This window comes from Salvelinus fontinalis, chromosome 16 (assembly GCF_029448725.1).
Source record: "Salvelinus fontinalis isolate EN_2023a chromosome 16, ASM2944872v1, whole genome shotgun sequence".
NCBI classification, from domain to species: Eukaryota; Metazoa; Chordata; class Actinopteri; order Salmoniformes; family Salmonidae; genus Salvelinus; species Salvelinus fontinalis.
The window spans coordinates 5,685,519-5,705,535 of NC_074680.1; the positions used below are offsets into that span (position 1 = coordinate 5,685,519).

The 20,017-nt window shown below is 40.0% G+C and overlaps 1 protein-coding gene across 1 annotated transcript in view; it reads left to right on the forward strand.

Annotated features, from left to right (window-relative positions):
* Nucleotides 1-20,017, forward strand: part of LOC129812556 (MAM domain-containing glycosylphosphatidylinositol anchor protein 1-like) — a 310,719-nt gene that overhangs the window by 265,929 nt on the left and 24,773 nt on the right. Inside the window, exons 15-16 of the mRNA XM_055864208.1 lie at nucleotides 851-1,003; nucleotides 2,718-2,879. Of these exons, the coding sequence (XP_055720183.1) occupies nucleotides 851-1,003; nucleotides 2,718-2,879 (315 nt within the window). The remainder of the gene's footprint in view (nucleotides 1-850; nucleotides 1,004-2,717; nucleotides 2,880-20,017) is intronic.

Below are 20,017 nucleotides of genomic sequence, written 5' to 3' on the forward strand. Positions count from 1 at the left end.
CTTTCAAGTTACAGTATTTCATCCATACAGTTTTTAATGACATCACAAAATGAAAAACAATATTACATTCATATTGTTATGTTAGAAATATTATTACATTATTCACTTTTTGGATGTTAGAGTTTTGGGTGGGAACAGACATTCCTTTGGTTGATACTAAAGTTAAAGAGAGAGTCCTCTCCTGCTTAATTTACAACCAAATGGGAGCTTTCAACCCGGCAGTTCCCTCCTCCCCCCTTTGCGGGCGGGAGAGGGTCTGGTTACTGTCAGCCGTTGCCAAGCTGATCTGACCCATTGTGATCCTCACAGGACAGTCATGACAGTAGTTTTCCACAACACAGTGGATTCATGTGATGGGTTGAAATTGATGTGATTGTTGTTGTTGGTAGCAACTGTGTGGATAGTTGGAGGATTGTTTTTCATTAGTTTGTGTGATTGAGTTGAAACAGACAGCGAATTATTGCTGAAATGCTAAGAGCTGATTCCCATGTGATTAACTGGTCATTTTTAAACTTCAAACTGTCTCTCCTAAGTACTTTTTCTCTTTGCCCTGGCTTTCCCTACTATATCTCTCTTTCATTTTTTCTTTCATACTCTCCCTCTCTCTCAGTTCTGTGTCTTGATAATGTGTCCCTCTTTTTTCTCACTTCTTCTCTCTGTGATCCCTCACTCTTCCATCTTCCTCTCTCTGTGATCCCTCACTCCTTCCTCGTTTGTCTCTCTTCTTCTTTCTGTGATCCCTCACTCTTCCCTCTTTTTCTCTCTTCTTCGTCTCTCAATGTCATTGCTCATTATCTCTGAATCACTATTTTTATAACGCCTTCTTTCTTCACATTTCTTTTTCTGACAGACCATGTCTGTGGCTTTGAGGACAAGCACATCTGCGGTTTCTCCCAGGACCGGGGCGACAATTTTGATTGGACAAGACAGAACCACCTGACCCAGAACCCCAAGCGTTCATCCAACACCGGCCCAGAGATGGACAGGAGTGGCACCAAAGAAGGTAGGCTACACTCTTAGATGTAAAGGAGCCTGGAATAACCTTTTGCGGTTCTAAAAATTGCCACAAAAGGTTTCTCGAGAAACTCCTCTTAACATTTTCTTCGAGGAACTCCTGTGACATGATGCATATCTTGTCTCAAAATACGCATATACCGGGCTGCCTGTGTAAATGTTCAAACAGGAAACTTTTTGCGATGGAAGGGGGAAAACTTTTAATAATATATTGTAGCAGTAGCATATCAGAAGATGTGAGACATGGCCTAATGGCATTCCTGTTCATCATATAAAGTTTGTACACTACAAATACAAAATGTCCTTGAATGTTTATACATATTACACGTGCTAATATCACATTAGCATTGCTGATTACATAGAGCTCCGTGACAGTCATCCAAAATGCAATGACCTCTTTATATAGTGTTAAAGTGTTAGTTACTGTCACGTTACTGACCTGTTTTCTGTTGTTTGTATGTGTTTAGTTGGTCAGGACGTGAGCTGGGTGGGAATTCTATGTTGTGTGTCTAGTTTGTCTGTTTCTATGTCAGCCTAGTGTGGGTTCTCAATCAGAGGCAGATGGTAATCGTTGTCTCTGATTGAGAATCATATATGGGAGGCTTGTTTTGTGTTGGGATTTTGTGGGTGTTTGTTTCCTGTCACTGTGATTGTCTGCACCAGATAGGTCTGTGTCAGTTTTTGCACATTTGTTATTTTGTATTGTTGTTTGTAGTGTTTTACTTGTTCTTTATTAAACATGTTTAACACTAGCCGCGCTGCACTTTGGTCCTTTCCTTCACCCCTGGAAGAAAACCGTTACAGTTACTCCAACATTGGGATTTGCATAGGCCCTTGAGGAACTGACACACATCTTTAAGCCTCATTCAAGCTACAAAACTGTTAGTGTTCAACCTTAATGTGAAGCTTCGGAGGGGATTTTGTTGTGGGGAATCTTCAGAATGGATAAGCAACCTCATTTTCGAGTGTGGAGCTGCAGCATTTCTGATCTAGGATCAGGTCCCCCCTTTTATTCGTTATGGCTTAAAAGGCAATACTGATCCTAGATCAGCACTCTTCTATTAGGCACTTTGGTAATATGGGCCCAGGTCTTTTGAGCAGAATGGATAAAAAAAGGATGTAAAATCAACATATTTTTAAAACTTTGGACACAGGGCCAATGAGAATATACTAACGTAGGTGCACATTATTTCATAGCACTTGACAACTGTCATACCTATTTGTGTCACTCAGAATTCACAAGGATTTACAGATAAACCCACATATTGTAACGGCTTTCTTCCTGGGAGGAAGGAGAGGACCAAAATGCAGCGCAGTTAGTGTTCAACATGTTTAATTAAACAATAAACGATGAACATTAACAAATAACAAACGTGAAAGCCGAGACAGTCCTATCTGGTGCAGAACACAAACACAGAGACAGGAATCAACCACCCACAATCCCCAACACAAAACAAGCCACCTTTATATGATTCTCAATCAGGGACAACGATTGACAGCTGTCTCTGATTGCGAACCATATTAGGCTGAACACAGAAACAGACGAACTAGACACACAACATAGAATACCCACCCCAACTCACGCCCTGACCAACTAAACACATACACAACAACAGAAAACAGGTCAGGAACGTGACACATATAAAAGGGGACCAAATCCACTGTCTCTAACCCAATCTGTCTCCCCTCTACCACCCGTCTAGGTTGCTACATGTACATTGAGGCCTCTCGTCCCCGGGTACCGGGGGACACTGCCCGTCTCTTGTCCCCCCTCTACAACGTCACCGCTACCAGGGGCCCCAAGGGTTCTGGTTGTCTCCCTTACTGCATCTCTTTCTTCTACTACATGAAGGGCAAGCAGACTGGTGAGTACATAAGCAACACCGGTTCAGAAGTAAAAGTAAGTAACCTTGCCTAAGCTAGAATGTTTCTGTAGTGTGAGGCAGCTTGATGTACAAGTACACCCCCTGGACAGGACACTTGTTTTGCAGGGCCTTAAAACCTATTAGGGCTAAGTGTCCCGCTAGCGGGACAACTTCCGGTGAAACTGGAGGGTGCGCAATTCAATAAATAATCATAAAAATGATGGATATTAAACATTTAGGTACATGTAAGTGTCTTATATCGGTTGAAAGCTTAAATTCTTGTTAATCTAACTGCACTGTCTGATTTACAGTAGCTATTACATCAAAAGCATGCCATGCGATTGTTTGAGGACGGCGCTCCACATCAAAATATTTTTACACCGGCACAGGTTTCATAAATTCACAAATAGCGATTAAATATTCACTTACTTTAAAAAAATCTTCCTCTGATTTGTAATCCAAAGGGTCCCAGCTATAACATGTGTCATTTTGTTAGATAAAATCCTTCTTTACATCCCAAAAAGTCAGTTTATTTGGCGCCAGCGATTTGAGTAATCCACTCGTTCGACAGGCAGAGAAAGGAATCTGAAAACCTAAACTTTAGTCAAAAAAGTCAAAATATGTTTCTCTTTACTCCTCAGATACCCTAAAACGTAATCAAACTATAATATTTCTTACGAAAGAAGTATGTTCAATAGTAGCCGATTTTAGCAGGTACGTTCTGTCTTCATGGCTCGCGCAAACACGAATTTCCAAGACTGTGTCCCTGTACTAAAATTGATATTTCTTCTTCGTTTTTGAAATTACACGCCTGAAACCTTGAACATAGACTGCTGACACCCTGTGGAAGCCATAGGAATTGCATCCAGGGAGCTAATTTCCAGTATGCCCTTATACTTTCTAATGTGATTAGCATGAGTTTGTAAGTAACAAGAGCATTTCCCAGGACATAGACATATCTGATATGGGCAGAAAGGTAAAATTCTTGTTAATCTAATGGCACTGTCCAATTTACAGTAGCTATTACAGTGAAATAACACCATGCTATTGTTTAAGGAGAGTGCACAATTATGAACTTGAAAACAAATGAATAAACCAATGAAGTACATTTGGGCAGTCTTGATACAACCTTTTTGCAATGGTTCATTGGATCGGTCTAAAACTTTGCATATACACTGCTGCCATCTGGTGGCCAAAATCTAAACTGGACCTGAGCTAGAATAATACATCATGGACTTCCTCTTGCATTTCAAACAAAATGGTACCAAATTGTTTTTAAATGCATGTTTTTTGTTTTTGTATTATCTTTTACCAGATCTAATGTGTTATATTCTCCTACATTAATTTCACATTTCCACAAACTTCAAAGTGTTTCCTTTCAAATGGTGTCAAGATTATGCATATCCTTGCTTCAGGTCCTGACCTACCGGCAGTTAGATTTGGATACATGTATGTAATTTTGGGCGAAAATTGGGAAAAAGGGTCCAAACCTTTTTTTAAGTGCAGGGTCTCGTGCCCGTGGGGACCCGGCCCAATTTAACCCCTGAGTGTACATCGACGTGCACACACACATACATACATGCATGGACGCACAAGCACGCACACAGACAGCCAGACATACTCCATTCGCAAGCAGCACAAACACACACATACACACAGACAATGTTCACATTCACGTGCACACACATGCACACACACACAGGGCAGACTGGCATAGCCCTTGCTGCTGCCGTGAGACAGTCTCCCTAGCCAGGACAAAGTGGGCATGCTTACTTTATCATTGTCTTACTTGGACTGGACAGGAGACGACAATTAGCACATAAGGACATAGATAGATGGGACAATAAGGACATAGACAGATGTCAAATACACCCTGTCAGGTGTGTCCCTGCATGCATGTGTGTGTACTCCTCAAAAGCAGGTAGTGGTGGTAAGAGAAGGGGGCAGAGGGGTTGTCGCTGGGTGATTTACGAGAGGGGGCATGACGCAATCAGTCACTGGGGAGGTGGTTCATCATAGCGCGTGCTATCGGACGGGTTTATCGAGTGTATAGATCTTGTGGCACACTTCGTCCATGTCAACAACCTGGCCCTGCTGATTTACGGGTGTGGAGGATCTGAGTGTGTTAAAACAAAGCTGTTTGTGAATGAGCATATGTGTGTGTGTAAGTGTGTGTGTGTGTGTGTGTTTGTTCCCCTTGGAACCATTGTCCTCCCCGTCACTCTATAGGTACTCTAAGTGGTGTAGTTAGAGGTGTTCCCTCTGCGGAAAATAAAATGATTCTAATCTATCATATTGTAGAAGAGTGGTTGTATCTGTTGTATAGGGAAGTGTAGGAGGAAGACCGATGCCTAGACCCCAAATCGATCACAACCTCTTAATTCTGTTAAGGGATGCACACCTCTCTTCCAGTTCCTCAGTCCTGCAAACCTTGAATTGGCATTGAATCTCTCTCTCTCTCTCTTTATCCCTCTCTCCATTCTCAAATTGTTTAATTAGTCGTTGCCCACTGACTGCCCCTAAACCCTCACCCAGACCACTCAACACATTTTCTCCCTTTCCTTATTCTCCCTCCCTGCTATCTCTCTCCCTTCCGCACTACCTCTATGTCTCTTCTGAATGTGGCAGACCAGTGGCAGACCAGACACCAGACACACTCCTGAAATATCCTCCCTCCGTTCCGAGGCATTACCAACTCACTTCTCAAGGCTAGAGTAATGCTTTTTTTAATAAGGGCTGACTCTTTAAGTCAGACTGCCATGACCCTAGAAGACAAGGAAGATCAGCTGGTCAAAATGGAAGTGGAGAGACAGTAGTCCATTAATCCCGGCTCTTATTTTAGAGGGAATTCCCCTACACTCTTAGAATTATTATTCACCTTTATTTAAACTGGGAGTCACATTGAGATAAAACTATTTTACCAGAGAGCCCTGTATACGTTTACAAATAAAACTTAATACATAAATAAAACACAACAGCCCTACATAAACAGTACAACTAAAACACACTATAATAAAATATATAATACACAACATTAAACATATTTAAGAAAATCGCATTCCGTAACAAAAGCCTGAAAGGCAACCGAATATTGTCAGGACCCGGTGTGAGAAACAGTCACTAATAGTCGGCAGAACCCAGAAGATGAGGCAGACACAGCAGTACTAGAGACGGTGGTTTAATAAAGGAAAAAGATCTTCAGGCAAAAAATATAAATCCACAACGTCAAAAGTAATGCCAAGAGAAAAAATGAATATCCTCCAAGATACAAAGAAAATCCACAAAGTGGTAAGAACAGCAGGGAAAAAACAAACCTCAAAAGAATAATCAAAAATAAACAAGAACAAAACCAGAGTACCTCAGGAAAATCCAACTTGAGAAACAAATGGTCACAGCATGGCTGGGGCTGGGTGCTAACATACAAACACAGAGCAAAGAACTGAGGAACACTAAGGGTTTAAATACCTACAAGGAAATGAGGCACAGGTGCAAATAATAGCTAGAACAAGGGAAAAAACTACAGGTTCAAAAAGGCGCAATGGGGGCATCTAGTGACCAAAACCTGAATAATCCTGGCCAAAACCTGACCAATATCTAATTGCCTGAATTATGTGTATTGTTCCATGCATAAGAGTCCTAAAACCGTCCCCAGTGATAAACTATTGCTGAATGGAATACTGAGTCCAAAACAGAGGCTGCCACATGCGCATAAATAATGTGAGTGTAGCTAACTTCACAGAGAACAATCTTCCTTCTATTTTCAGAGCTGAGCCAGGATTTATTTCTATATAAAAAACAAATCTTAGATCTTAGCTTTGTCAAGTTTTCAATTTGTGTTTTAAAAGACAACTTGCCATCAACCCAGATACCCAAGTACTTATAGTGAGAAACTTGCTCAATTTGGGCTCCAATTGGAGTGCAAATACGCAAGTCCTCAGGGTCAACATTACCAGACCTAGAGAACAATATAAACTTAGTTTTATTTGCATTTAACATAATTTAAGATCAGAAAGTGATTTGGGGATTGAGTCAAAACCATGCTGAATGTCTTGAATGGCCTGCAGCACTGAAGAGCCACAGGAATGAATAACTGTGTCAGCTGCGTAGAGATGAATGTTATAGGTGCTAACAGTATTTCCAATATCATTTATATACAACGTGAACAACAATGGCCCCAAAATCCAACCCTCGGGTACCCCTTTAAGCGCTTCAAGAAATGTGGATTTAACCCCGTCTATCATAATAGCCTGGGTTCTGTCACTACGATAGTTGTGAAACCACAAACTGGCTTCAGTGCCAAGGCCTAACACAGACAACTTACTCAATAAGATAGAATGATCAACAGTATCAAAAGCCTTTGACAAATCTATAAATAGGGCAGCGCAATTCATCTTAGCATCCAACGCATTAGGGGTGACTCGAGTAATCCTGGAGATTCTCAAGGAACCCTGGAGTTCCTCAAGGAGCCATTGCAGTCAATGGGTTCATATTTGCATGATTGGTTAGTTAAGGGGTTCTTGGAGGAACCTTTAGTGTTTCACTGTAGCAAAGGTTACAGAGGGAATCTTTTTTGCAGGCGTGTGCATAGCACTTGGATTTACAGTTGGATTTGTTGCGCTGCCAGACTCCGGAGAAGATGAAAATGTTTTTTTTTGCCGATGGCTTTATGGGATAGCTTGCAACTTGTAAACAATGACCCCTTCCTATATTTGTATTTGTTTTTACTATGGATCCCCATTAGCTGCGGCCAAGGCAGCAGCTATTCTTCCTGGGGTTCAGCAAAATTAAGGCAGTTATACAATTTTAAAACATTACAACAATGGTTCGGTGTACAATAGATCCAGGTCCTATAGATCCAGTGTTACACGTCATCAGAGCGCGACGTATGTTTGTTGCTGTTGAACGCCGAAACTGAAACCTGTCGAACGCTTAAACCTGAAATAAAGACCTCGGTTTAAAAGCTGACAGTGTTTTTCTATACTTTTATTTTATTTTGAATCCTGCGGCTGTGTTGGGCTAAATTGCTGTGAGTGCTGCTATCTGTCCCAGGATCCTGCCAGATTCCGTATAGGAGGAGAGACGCAAAAGCCAAGCTAGCTTAGCTGGCTCGGCGGTCTTAAATGGAGGCCGCTATTGAACGTTTCCAGCTTTGCAGGAGCTGCGTTTACTTTGCTTTGTTGCGGGACAATGTAGACTGCGCTGACTTTCAATGTAGCAACTGCTTGCTTGCGGAGGACTACAGGAGCGAAGTAGCTACACTTAGCAAGCAAGTAGCAAACCTACATAAGCTACTGGGGCACCCACGCCCACCTACATTTTCTTCCACCCCAGTATCCGGACGCCGCTAGGTCTGTTGGAAGTTTCTGGTCTGTTGGAAGTTTCACCGCTGTGTCGGCTCTCCACAGCCTATGTATTTGCTGCTTCACAGTCCCCGCTATTCCATAGTTGAGTGTCTATATGTGTAACATGTAGCGCGTATAGCCTTAATATTCATGATGATAATTGTTATCCATATCGTATCACCGTCATAGTTGCATCATAATTATCTTTAACATAATTGAAAAACACATCCCAGCATTTCCATAGCAATTGACGTTTCACCTGATCATGAAAGAGACCTTGCATTACTCGTGACGGCTTCACTACAGTACAAAAGTATTCCGTACAATGTTATTATTCCCCAATGCCCCCATTCTGATATCTTCCCCTTGCTTGTTGTAAACATATATAAACTTGTAGACAAATATATAAAAAAGATAGATAAACAAGAAACATATTCAATTATAAAACAGTTCTTGACAATAGAGAGAGAGGTGAGAGTGGGAGAGAAGAGGTGAAAGAAGAGAGCGAGTGAGATCAGGTGTGTGTGTATGTATAAGTCCGTATGTGTAAGCGAGCATGTTATTGAAAACGTGTGTGTTTATATCCACTTCATAGTGTTCAGATATTTTTACAGTTCCCATACTTTCTTTCTTTCGTAACCTGAGGTTCCTGTAGAATTTAGTACAGCCATGGTGTTAGAGCTGTCTCGTAATAGCTGTCCATCTATAAAGAGTTTGTCCACAATGAGAAAGGCACGCTTACCCTTCTCCCTCTTTTGCCTCTGTACCGGATACAGTCTCTTACGACGTTCGTTCATCTCCCTTGGAAATTGGTCATTGAGACGGAATTTGGTCCCTTTAAGCTCCCTTCCCTTGCTTTTGATCAGCTCCTTTTGTTGGTAGTGTTCAAATTTTGCGATGATCGGTCGGGGACCCTTGGTCTTGTTGCTCCAAGTCTGTGTACTCGGTGGAAAGCCACCTTGTTTACAGTCTCTATAGGAAATTTCAAGGCAGATCGCATGAATTCTCTGATCGCGCCCTCTAGATTATTGGATCCGTCCTCAGGAATCCCAGAAAAATGTATATTTTCTCACATGCTACGACTTTGTATGTCTAGTAGCGACTCCTTCATCACCCTGTTTTCCGTGAGTAGACAATTCAAGTTGGAATCGTGGATTTTAACCTTGGCTGTGAGGGCCTTGTTCTCTCATTGGAGCGTGATAATTTCACTATGGCTAATCTCCAAACTCCCCCTCAGTCCTGCTGCCTCCTCACACAACTTTTCCAGTGTTGCATGGATTTCAGCCAGAGCACTAACCTCTACTTCAACGGTAAGTAAATCATCCGTGTCTGTAGATGAATCCGTTTTTCTTTTTTTTTGTCAGGTTAAAGTTCTTTTGTAAGGTAGTTGGATCTTTCTATGATGGAGAATGTTGTTCCTCCATAGCGTAAAGCTGTTGGTAGACTTGAGACTTGGACTCAAAGACTTGAGAACATCTCTGCTGCCTGGTATGGCAACTACTCGGCCTCTGACCACAAGGCACTACAGAGGGTAGTGTGTACGGCCCAGTACATCACTGGGGCCAAGTTTCCTGCCATCCAGGACCTCTATAACAGGCGGTGTCAAAGAATAGTCATAGAGTCACTAGTCATAGAGTGTTCTCTCTACTACCAGTGGTACCGGAGCGCCAAGTCTAGGTCCAAAAGGCTTCTTAAAACCTGTTGAGGACAGAGGGCGCTGTTTTCACTTTGGGGGAAAATCGTGCCCAATTTAAACGGCCTCGTACTCAATTCTTGCTCGTACAATATGCATATTATTATTACTATTGGATAGAAAACACTCTCTAGTTTCTAAAACCGTTTGAATTATATCTGTGAGTAAAACAGAACTCCTTTTGCAGCAAACTTCCTGACAGGAAGTGGAAAATCTGAAATCGATGCACTCTTCTAGGGGCTGCCTATTAAAGTCCTTGATATTTATTAGTTTAGATGCACTTCACACGTCTTCCACTAGATGTCGACAAGCAGTGAGAGAAGAAATTGAGTGTGTAACTTGATCTGGGCTCGAATTATAGCTCTTGGCATGACGTGTCACCAGTGTCCCGTTTTCTGGAGAGCGCGAGAAGGAACCTGGATTTGCCTTCTGATAAGCTGTCGTTATGGACGACTAATATCTCCGGCTTTGATTTTATTTGATACATGTGACAATATCATCGTAAAGTATGTTTTTTCAATATAGTTTAATCAGATTATTGAAATTTTGCCGGGAGTTTTGCCGTGTTCCGTTCTCTGAGTTTGTTGACGATGGAGAGATTTGCGCCACTTGGCAAGTGTGCTTGCTAAATCGAGAGGGAAAAAGGCCGTTCTAAATCCAAACAACGATTGTTCCCGACAAAGGACCCCTTGTACAACATTCTGATGAAAGATGAGCAAAAGTAGGACCCATTTTATGATGCTATTTCATATATCTGTCGAACATGTTGTGCTAGTTGTTTGCGCCCAGCTTTTGGGTACTCTCTCGCTATACCTAAGCTGGATGTCGTAATGAAGTTATTTTTAGAATTCTAACACGGCGATTGCATTAAGAACTAGTGTATCTATCATTTCCTATACAACATGTATTTTTAGTTATGTTTATGAATAGCTATTTGGTCAGAATATGTGTGTCAGAAAAAGTGTGAGAAAAATATCTGGACGTTGTGGGAAAAAGATGCTACGTTAGCACAATGTATAAACACTGATTTCAGTGATAAACACTGATTTGCCAGGTAATTCAAGTTCCGTGTGTCTGTGTCCTATGTACAGTATGTCCCTGTCATTTTTGTAGTGCGTAATAAGGGAGCGCTCGACTCAGTTCACATTGAAAAGGCTACGTGACCTGCGCTCCACGCTTTTGAGTTAGAACTTTGAACTCTGTTCCATGTATTAATGGTGTTGAAATATAATTAATAATAATTGTCTGATTAAGATGAATGTACCAATGTAACAATGGATGTGGAAATGGCTTTTTACATTGTAGAACCAGTTTATCAGTTGTAATTGCAAATTGGGTAATTGTATGGTCCTGGGGGCCAAGTGCTTATGTTATTGTAGGCCTACCTGTTTGATCTCCTGGACAGACTCGGTTTGGTTTCTCAGGGGAGCCTGTACAGTTTTGCCCTCGACCTGTTTTCATTCAGAAAGGACAAGCTATTTCTTTTGGGCTATTTCTTGAGTATATTTGTTAAATCTACTTGTATATTTTGTGTGATACGACGCTTTCACCATTGGATCACCAAGACCTGTAAATAAATCTACACTCTTGCATTCTGCTGATTGCATGCCCTTAAACTGATACAAGGTCCCTATTTTACAATTACATTTGCCAATCAAAATGTGTTAAAATAAAAAAAATGAAAAGGGCTGTCTGGTAATAGACAAGATTTGTAGTTGAACAAGTCGTTGCATGTATAGATCATTTTTATTACTTGACATGAGACTTGAATTGAAAACTTGTGACTCGCCTTGAGACTCAAACCTTGTGGCTCGAATAATAGTGACTTGGTCCCACCTTTGCTGCATTCAAAGTAAACACTGCTGAGATGGAGGATCTTCGGCAGTTCGGATTGAATACTGGCCTTGATTGCTGATTACAGCTGATTACTTAGCGCTTGGTAAGACTACTAAGTCTGAAAACGTCTGAGAAACTTGACACTTCTTCTTTACTGGCCTTGTTAATAAGTTCAAAGGGAACAGGAAGAAACGTCCTGTGTGGCTCAGTCGGTAGAGCATGGTGCTTGCAACGCAAGGGTTGCGGGTTTGATTCCAATGGGGGACCAGTTTGAAAAAGTATGAAACGGTATGCACTCACTACTGTAAGTCGCTCTGGATAAGAGTGTCTGCTAAATGACAAAAATGTAAAGATACACATTATTATAACAAGTGAGAACAGGCCCCTAAAGGCAAGCTGCCAATGGACAACAGTCTTGTGTGGCCAGACACCCCATTCACATGACAAGAGAGGTTACAAACGCTGGTGCTGTGCCACACACACTCTGCCAATCTCCCACTCCTAATCAATCTTTGTCACGATATCCCATGATATGCAGTACCTCATTATAAGAGATGGCCATATATATTCATCATCGCTACTCTGTTCTATTCATATCCTCTGTGTCCTTCAGGCAGCAGGAATATGAAATCCTACGAGGCCTGTGTCGAGCCGCATGCAACATGGCTAATGATAATAACAACAATTCTGCATTTCATCTGTAGAAAACCCATTTCTCAGGAACTGAAGGGCTAGATAACAAATTGAGTGACTGTTAATAGTGTTGACAACTGCTGGAGGATTGCAACAATTCAGCTCCTGGGGAGGAAGGAGGGGGGTGAGGGAGTGTCAGCGGTAGTGCCACTATAGCAACTCGGGTCTCTTTCTCTCCATCGCTTTCTCTCTCCCTCTCATGGTTTTCTTTCCTTCATCTTTCTCTCCAATTCCTAGTCCTGTTTGTCCCTCCTCCTCCCTCTTTATTTCTCCACACTTCTCTCTCCATCCCCTCCATCTCTCCCTCTATTTTTGAAGCGGTGATTAAAACTTCTTGTCAATATGGGGGCGCTGTTTCACCATTGGGAAAAATAGTGCCCAAATTAAACTGCCTCGTACTCAATTCTTGCTCGTACAATATGCATATTATTATTACTATTGGATAGAAAACACTCTCTAGTTTCTAAAACAGTTGGAATTATTTCTCTGAGTGAAACAGAACTCTTTCTGCAGCACATTTCCTGTCAGGGAGTGAGATTTCAGAAATTGAGGTCCCTGTTCTAAGGTCAGTTTATAAGTCCCCATGTAAGCTATGAGGGTACATGCACTGCATACGCCTTCCTCTAGATGTCAGTAAGTGGTGAGAATTTGAATGGAGTCGATTGCGCAATCTGGGACCTTATATTAGACCGTGGAACAGGAAGTACCGTCCTTTTCAACGGTGCGCCCGGACCAAGAAGACATCACAATGACGTCCTGCAAACGCTTTCGTTTTAGTAGTTCTATATCTCCGATCATGTTTTTATTCGTTATAGGTGTTAAAGACATCATAAGGTAGTTAATTTAAACCGACTTATAGCAGTTTATTGCGATTTTCCTGGATTTCTTTGTGACGCGCTTCCACTAGTTATGCACCTCTCCAGTGGGTGGCTAACGTTTAGCGGCTAATTCGACTGGACAAGAGGACATTCTAAAACAAAACAACGATTTATTCTGGACAAAGGACTCCTTGTACAAGATTCTGATGGAAGCTCAGCAAAAGTAGGATGCATGAGACGCCATTTCTTGCAGTATAGCATTGCGTTATCGCAGCCTGTATTGCGCAGTAACGATAATTTAAAAAATGTAATTCAGCGATTGCATTAAGAACTAATTTGTCTTTCAATTGCTGTCCAACCTGTATTTTTTTAGTCAAGTTTATGAATACGTTTCGATAAGAGTAGGTGGCTTTCCAAGATGGCGCCGGACAGATTGCTTGAGCTCTTGGCTACTTTTTTGGCTACTTTTCTCATTGTGTAAGCACAATTTGTGCCGCTAAATATGCACATTTTCGAACAAACTCTATATGCATTGTGTAATATGATGTTACAGGACTGTCATCTGAAGAATTCTGAGAAGGTTAGTGAAAAAATTAATATATTTTGGTGGTTTATACGTTATAGCTATTTTTGCCTTGAATCAATGCTGGTGTGATGTTCGCTATTGTGCTAAGCTAATATAACGCTATATTGTGTTTTCGCTGTAAAACATTTAGAAAATCTGAAATATTGTCTTGTTTCACAAGATCTGTGTCTTTCATCTGCTGCACGCTGTGTATTTTTAAGAAATGTTTTATGTTGAGTAATTAGCTAATACACGATGGTCTCTGTAGTTATCTAGTGGCTTTGGTGAGAGTTGTAATGGTGGCTGCAATGGTAAACTATGATTTATACCTGAAATATGCAAATTTTTCTAACAAAACCTATGCTATACAATAAATATGTTATCAGACTGTCATCTGATGAGGTTGTTTCTTGGTTAGTGGCTATTTATATCTTTATTTGGTCGAATTTGTGATAGCTGGTGATGGAGTAAAAAATTGTGGAGTATGGGAGTGGTGTCTTTTGCTAACGTGGTTAGCTAATAGATTTACATATTGTGTCTTCCCTGTAAAACATTTTAAAAATCAGAAATGATGGCTTTATTCACAAGATGTGTATCTTTCATTTGGTGTCTTGGACTTGTGATTTCATGAACATTTTATTATATGATATCCCTGTGGCTTTAGGCTAGGCTATGCTAGTCAGCTTTTGTGATGGGGTGCTCCCGGATCCGGGTTTGGTAGGCGTTGGAGGTTAACTTCTCTCAATAGGGGGGCGCTATTTTCACTTTGTAAAAAATCGTGCCCAAATTAAACTGCCTCGTACTCTATTCTAGCTCGTACAATATGCATATTATTATTGGAAAGAAAACACTCTCAAGTTTCTAAAACCGTTTGAATTATATCTGTGAGTAAAACAGAACTCATTTTGCAGCAAACTTCCTGACAGGAAGTGAAAAATCTGAAATCGAGGCTCTGTTCCAGGGCCTTCCTGTTAATTTGCCTGAAATCTATGGCTATACATGCACTTCATACGCCTTCCACTAGATGTCAACAGGCAGTGGGAGGTGGAATGGGGTGTCTAGCTTGATCTGAGGCCGAACAAGAGCTTTTGGAATGAGGTGACTGGAAATTTCATTGTCTTCGAAGGCGCGAGAAGGAACCCCAGATTGACTTCTGAAAAGCTTTCGGTATACACGTTAGATATCTCCGGCTCTGATTTTATTTGATAGATGTGATAAAAACATCATAAAGTAGTTTTTTTCAACCGAGTTGTATCAGTTTATTGAACGTTTATTGCGAGTTTTGGAATTTTCTTTTCTTTGCGTCAAGTGAAGTTGGGCACGTTTGCGCCACATGGCTAGCTATGATTGCTAATTCGACAGGCGAAGAGGACATTCTAAAACAAAACAACGATTTATTCTGGACAAAGGACTCCTTGTACAAGATTCTGATGGAAGCTCAGCAAAAGTAGGAACCATTTATGATGTTATTTCGTATTTCTGTGGAAAATGTTTAGTCCTATTATCCAGCGTTTTGGCGGGCGCTGTCTCACTATAACGTAAGCTGTATGCCGTACTAAAGTTATTTAAAAAAAATCTAACACAGCGGTTGCATTAAATCCCAAGTCCAAGACACCAGATGAAAGATACACATCTTGTGAATCCAGCCATCATTTCTGATTTTTAAAATGTTTTACAGGGAAGACACAATATGTAAATCTATTAGCTAACCACGATAGTAAGACACAACTTTTTTCTCCCACCATTTTTTTCCTGCATAGGTAGCTATCACAATTTCGACCAAATAAAGATATAAATAGCCACTAACCAAGAAACAACTTCATCAGATGACAGTCTGATAACATATTTATTGTATAGCATATGTTTTGTTTGAAAAATGTGCATATTTCAGGTATAAATCATAGTTTACCATTGCAGCCACCATCACAACTCTCACCAAAGCAACTAGAATAACTACAGAGACCATCGTGTATTACCTAAATACTCATCATAAAACATTTATGAAAAATACACAGCGTACAACAAATGAAAGACAAAGATCTTGTGAATCCAGACAATATTTCAGATTTTTTAAGTGTTTTACAGCAAAACACACAATATAGCATTATATTAGCTTTCTACAATAACCAACCACACAACAGCATTGATTCAGGCCAACAATAGCGATAACCAATAAACCAGCAAAATATATACATTTTTTCACTAACCTTCTCAAACTTCTTCAGATGACAGTCCTATAACATCATATTACACAATATATAGAGAGTTTATTCGAAAATGTGCATATTCAGCGGCACAAATCGTGGTTATACAATGAGAAAAGTAGCCAAGCTGCCAACAATATGTCGGGAGAAATCTTGGGAGAGGCACCTAATCTAATCAGTAACTAATCCTAAACTTGACTAAAAAATACAGGTTGGACAGCAAATGAAAGATACATTAGTTCTTAATGCAATCGCTGTGTTAGATTTTTAAAATTAACGGTACGACATACAGCGTGCGTTAAAGCGAGACCGCACCGAAATTAACCTGTTTGGGGTGCAAGCCCGACCTCGGACCGAAAATGACACCCCTGCAGGGCGCGAAATTCAAAATCTATTTTTTTTAAATATTTAACTTTTACACATTAACAAGTCCAATACAGCATTTGAAAGATAAACATCTTGTCAATCCAGCCAACATGTCCGATTTTTTTAAATGTTTTACAGAGAAAACACCACATATATTTATGTTAGCTCACCACCAAATACAAAAGTGGACAGACACGTATGAATTATGATTATGAAGTATGAATTATGATTGAAGTAGCATGCACAACCAACCGAAATAAACTAAAACCAACCTAAAGAGCCCAGAAAAAACGACCTCAGATGACAGTCATATAACATGTTACACAATAAATCTATGTTTTGTTCATAAAAAGTGCATATTTTAGCTATAAATCAGTTTTACATTGATGCTACCCAAAAATGCTAATACATAGCTACAGTCTGAATCCAGCCGGGAGTAGCCAGAGAAAATACATACACCAACGTCGGCTACTAATTACACCTCATAAAACATTTCAGAAAAACATATGGTGGATAACTAATGAAAGACAGATATCTTGTGAATACAGACAACATTTCCGATTTTTGAAGTGTTTTACAGCGAAAACACAATATATCGTTATATTAGCTAACATCATAAGCTAGCATAAGGCAGCATTGATTCTAGTCAAGCGCTAGCCTAGCACAGTTAGCAGAGTTAGCATTCAACAGTTCGACATATATATGAAAAAGCATCCCAAATTGGGTCTTATCTTTCTTGGTACTCCATCAGAATGTTGTAACGGGGTCCAATGTCCAGTAGAGTCTTTAGTTGGGTTCCAGAACGAATTATTTCCCTCTTTGGTTAGCTAGCACGATAGCATTGCTGCGCTAGAAAGCTTTTCTTCAAAAAATTCTTCCGTCGTTTCACATCTAAAGTCCAGAATAAATTGCAATAATATAATTAAAGTATATTGAAAAAACATACTTTAGGATGATTTTGTGACATGTACCAAATAATATCGTAGTCAGGCATCATATTCAACGTTATCTACCTTGTTCCAGAAGCCGAGATCAAATTATCCTTCGCGCCCGGATTTTTATTTTAACTGCGCAGGTCTCACAAGAAGTTGTGTTATTCAGTCCAGGGACGAGATATTCGACTCCTTTCAATTCTCACTTCCGCATTACAGTCTGACGAACGCCTCTGACGTGTCCCTATGGTCACAAGTCAAATGGCCTTTTATAGAGAAGGTCTTAAAGAGACACATCGCATTTTGGGAAACTCAATTCGTCTGGGAAAATGGCTGTAAAAATATTTCTGTTCGACTTAGAGAAACAATTCAAACCTTTTTAGAAACTACAGACTGTTATCTATCCAACAGTAGTAAATATATGCATATTGGAAAATAAAAAGTTTCTTAGGAGGCCGTTTGAAAATGTGCACACATTTTCCAGTTTTTTCAATATTCAGCGTGCAACCATAACAGGTTAATGGCGGAATATGAGTTTTACATTTTTCAACAGAACAACGAATTAACATCATAAATAGTTCTTACTTTTTGATGAGCTCCCATCAGAATCTTGGGCAAGTTGTCCTTTTTCCAAACGAATCGTTGCTCGGTTGTAGATTGTCGCCTTCAACTTTGGAATTAGCAGTAAACATTAGCCATGTGGGCAAGACGTGCCCAACTCCCTAGAACGCAGCACAAATAAATACCCGAAAATTGCAATATACTGATATAAACTGATATAACTCGGTTTAAAATAACAACATTATGATGTCTTTAACACCTATATCGAATAAAAACAGAGCCGGATATATCTAAGGGCTATAACGGGAGCTTTCTAGAACGACATCCTGAGGTCCTTTTTGCGTCATGGCGAAGAGAAGAAAGGGAGGACCCCACGTTGCCAGCCCATTTATAAGCCCTCAGATCTGCCTAGCAACTCCATTCCAATTCTCACTATTCGCTGACATCCAGGGGAAGGCGTATGCAGTGCATCTCAACCAATAGAATACATGCAAATTAATAAACCGACCTCAGAACAGCCTGCAGATTTCAGCATTCTCACATCCTCATAGGAAAATCGCTCCAACTCGAGTTCTGTCTTACTCACAGATATAATTCAAACGGTTTTAGAAACTAGAGAGTGTTTTCTATCCAATAGTAATAATAATATGCATATTGTACGAGCAAGAATTGAGTACAAGGCAGTTTAATTTGGGAACGAAATTATTACAAAGTGAAAACAGCACCCCCTATTGAGAAAAGGTTTTAAGACCTAGTGTATCTATCATTTCCTATACAACATGTATTTTTTAGTAACGTTTATGTATAGTTATTTGGTCAGAATAGTTTGAGTGTCATAAAAATATCCGCACATTCTGTGAAAAAGGTGCTACTTTAGCACAATGTATAACCACTGATTTCAGCTCTAAATATGCACATTTTCGAACAAAACATAAGTGTATGTATAACCTGATGTTATAGTACTGTCATCTGATAAAGCTTATCAAGGTTAGTCAAAAATTATATATCTTTTGCTGGTTTATTCGCTATCGCTAACGTGCCTATTGCTATCGCTAACGTGCCTTGATGAATGAATGCGGTAGTGTGGTAGGCTATTGTAGTAAGCTAATATAATGCTATATTGTGTTTTCGCTGTAAAACACTTAAAAAATCTTAAATATTGGCTGGATTCACAAGATGTTTATCTTTCATTTGCTGTACACCATGTATTTTTCATAAATGTTTTATGATGAGTATTTAGGTATCTCACGTTGCTCTCTGTAATTATTCTAGCTGCTTTGGTTATATTTTTGATTGTAGCTGCAATGTAAAACTGTGGTTTATACCTCAAATATGCAAATTTTTTGAACAAAACATAAATGTATTGTGTAACATGTAATAAGACTGTCATCTGATGAAGTTGTTTCTTGGTTAGTGACTAATTATATCTCTATTTGGTCGGTTCTGTGATAGCTACCTATGCGGTAAAAAAATTGTGAAAATATGCGGTTGAGTCTTTTGCTATTGTGGTTAGCTAATAGAAATACATATTGTGTTTTCACTGTAAAACATTTTAAAAATCGGAAATGATGGCTGGATTCACAAGATGTGTATCTTTCATTTTGTGTCTTGGACTTGTGATTTCATGATATTTATATGCTAGTATTTACTTGTGGCACTATGCTAGTCAGCTTTTTTACTGATGAGGATGCTCCCGGATCCGGGATGGTGACCAAGTAGAAGTTAACTTCTTTGGTATAGGAGGCAGCATTTTCACTTTTGGATGAATTTCGTGCCCATAGTGAACTGCCTCCTACTCTGTCCCACACGCTAATATATGCATATTATTATTACTATTGGATAGAAAACACTCTGAAGTCTAAAACTGTTTGAATGATGTCTGTGAGTATAAAAGAACTCATATGGCAGGCAAAATCCTGAGAAAAAATCCAAACAGGAAGTCAAAATTCTGAGAGTGGTCGTTGTTAAAGTCATCGCCTATTCAATGCCCTGTAATATATGGATCTGTTTGCACTTCATACACCTTCCACTAGATGTCAACAGTCAGTAGAACGTGGAATGAAGCTTATGCTGTGTTGTGGGACCGGATGGGAGGGGAATGAGTCAGTGGTCTGGCAGAGTGCCAGTT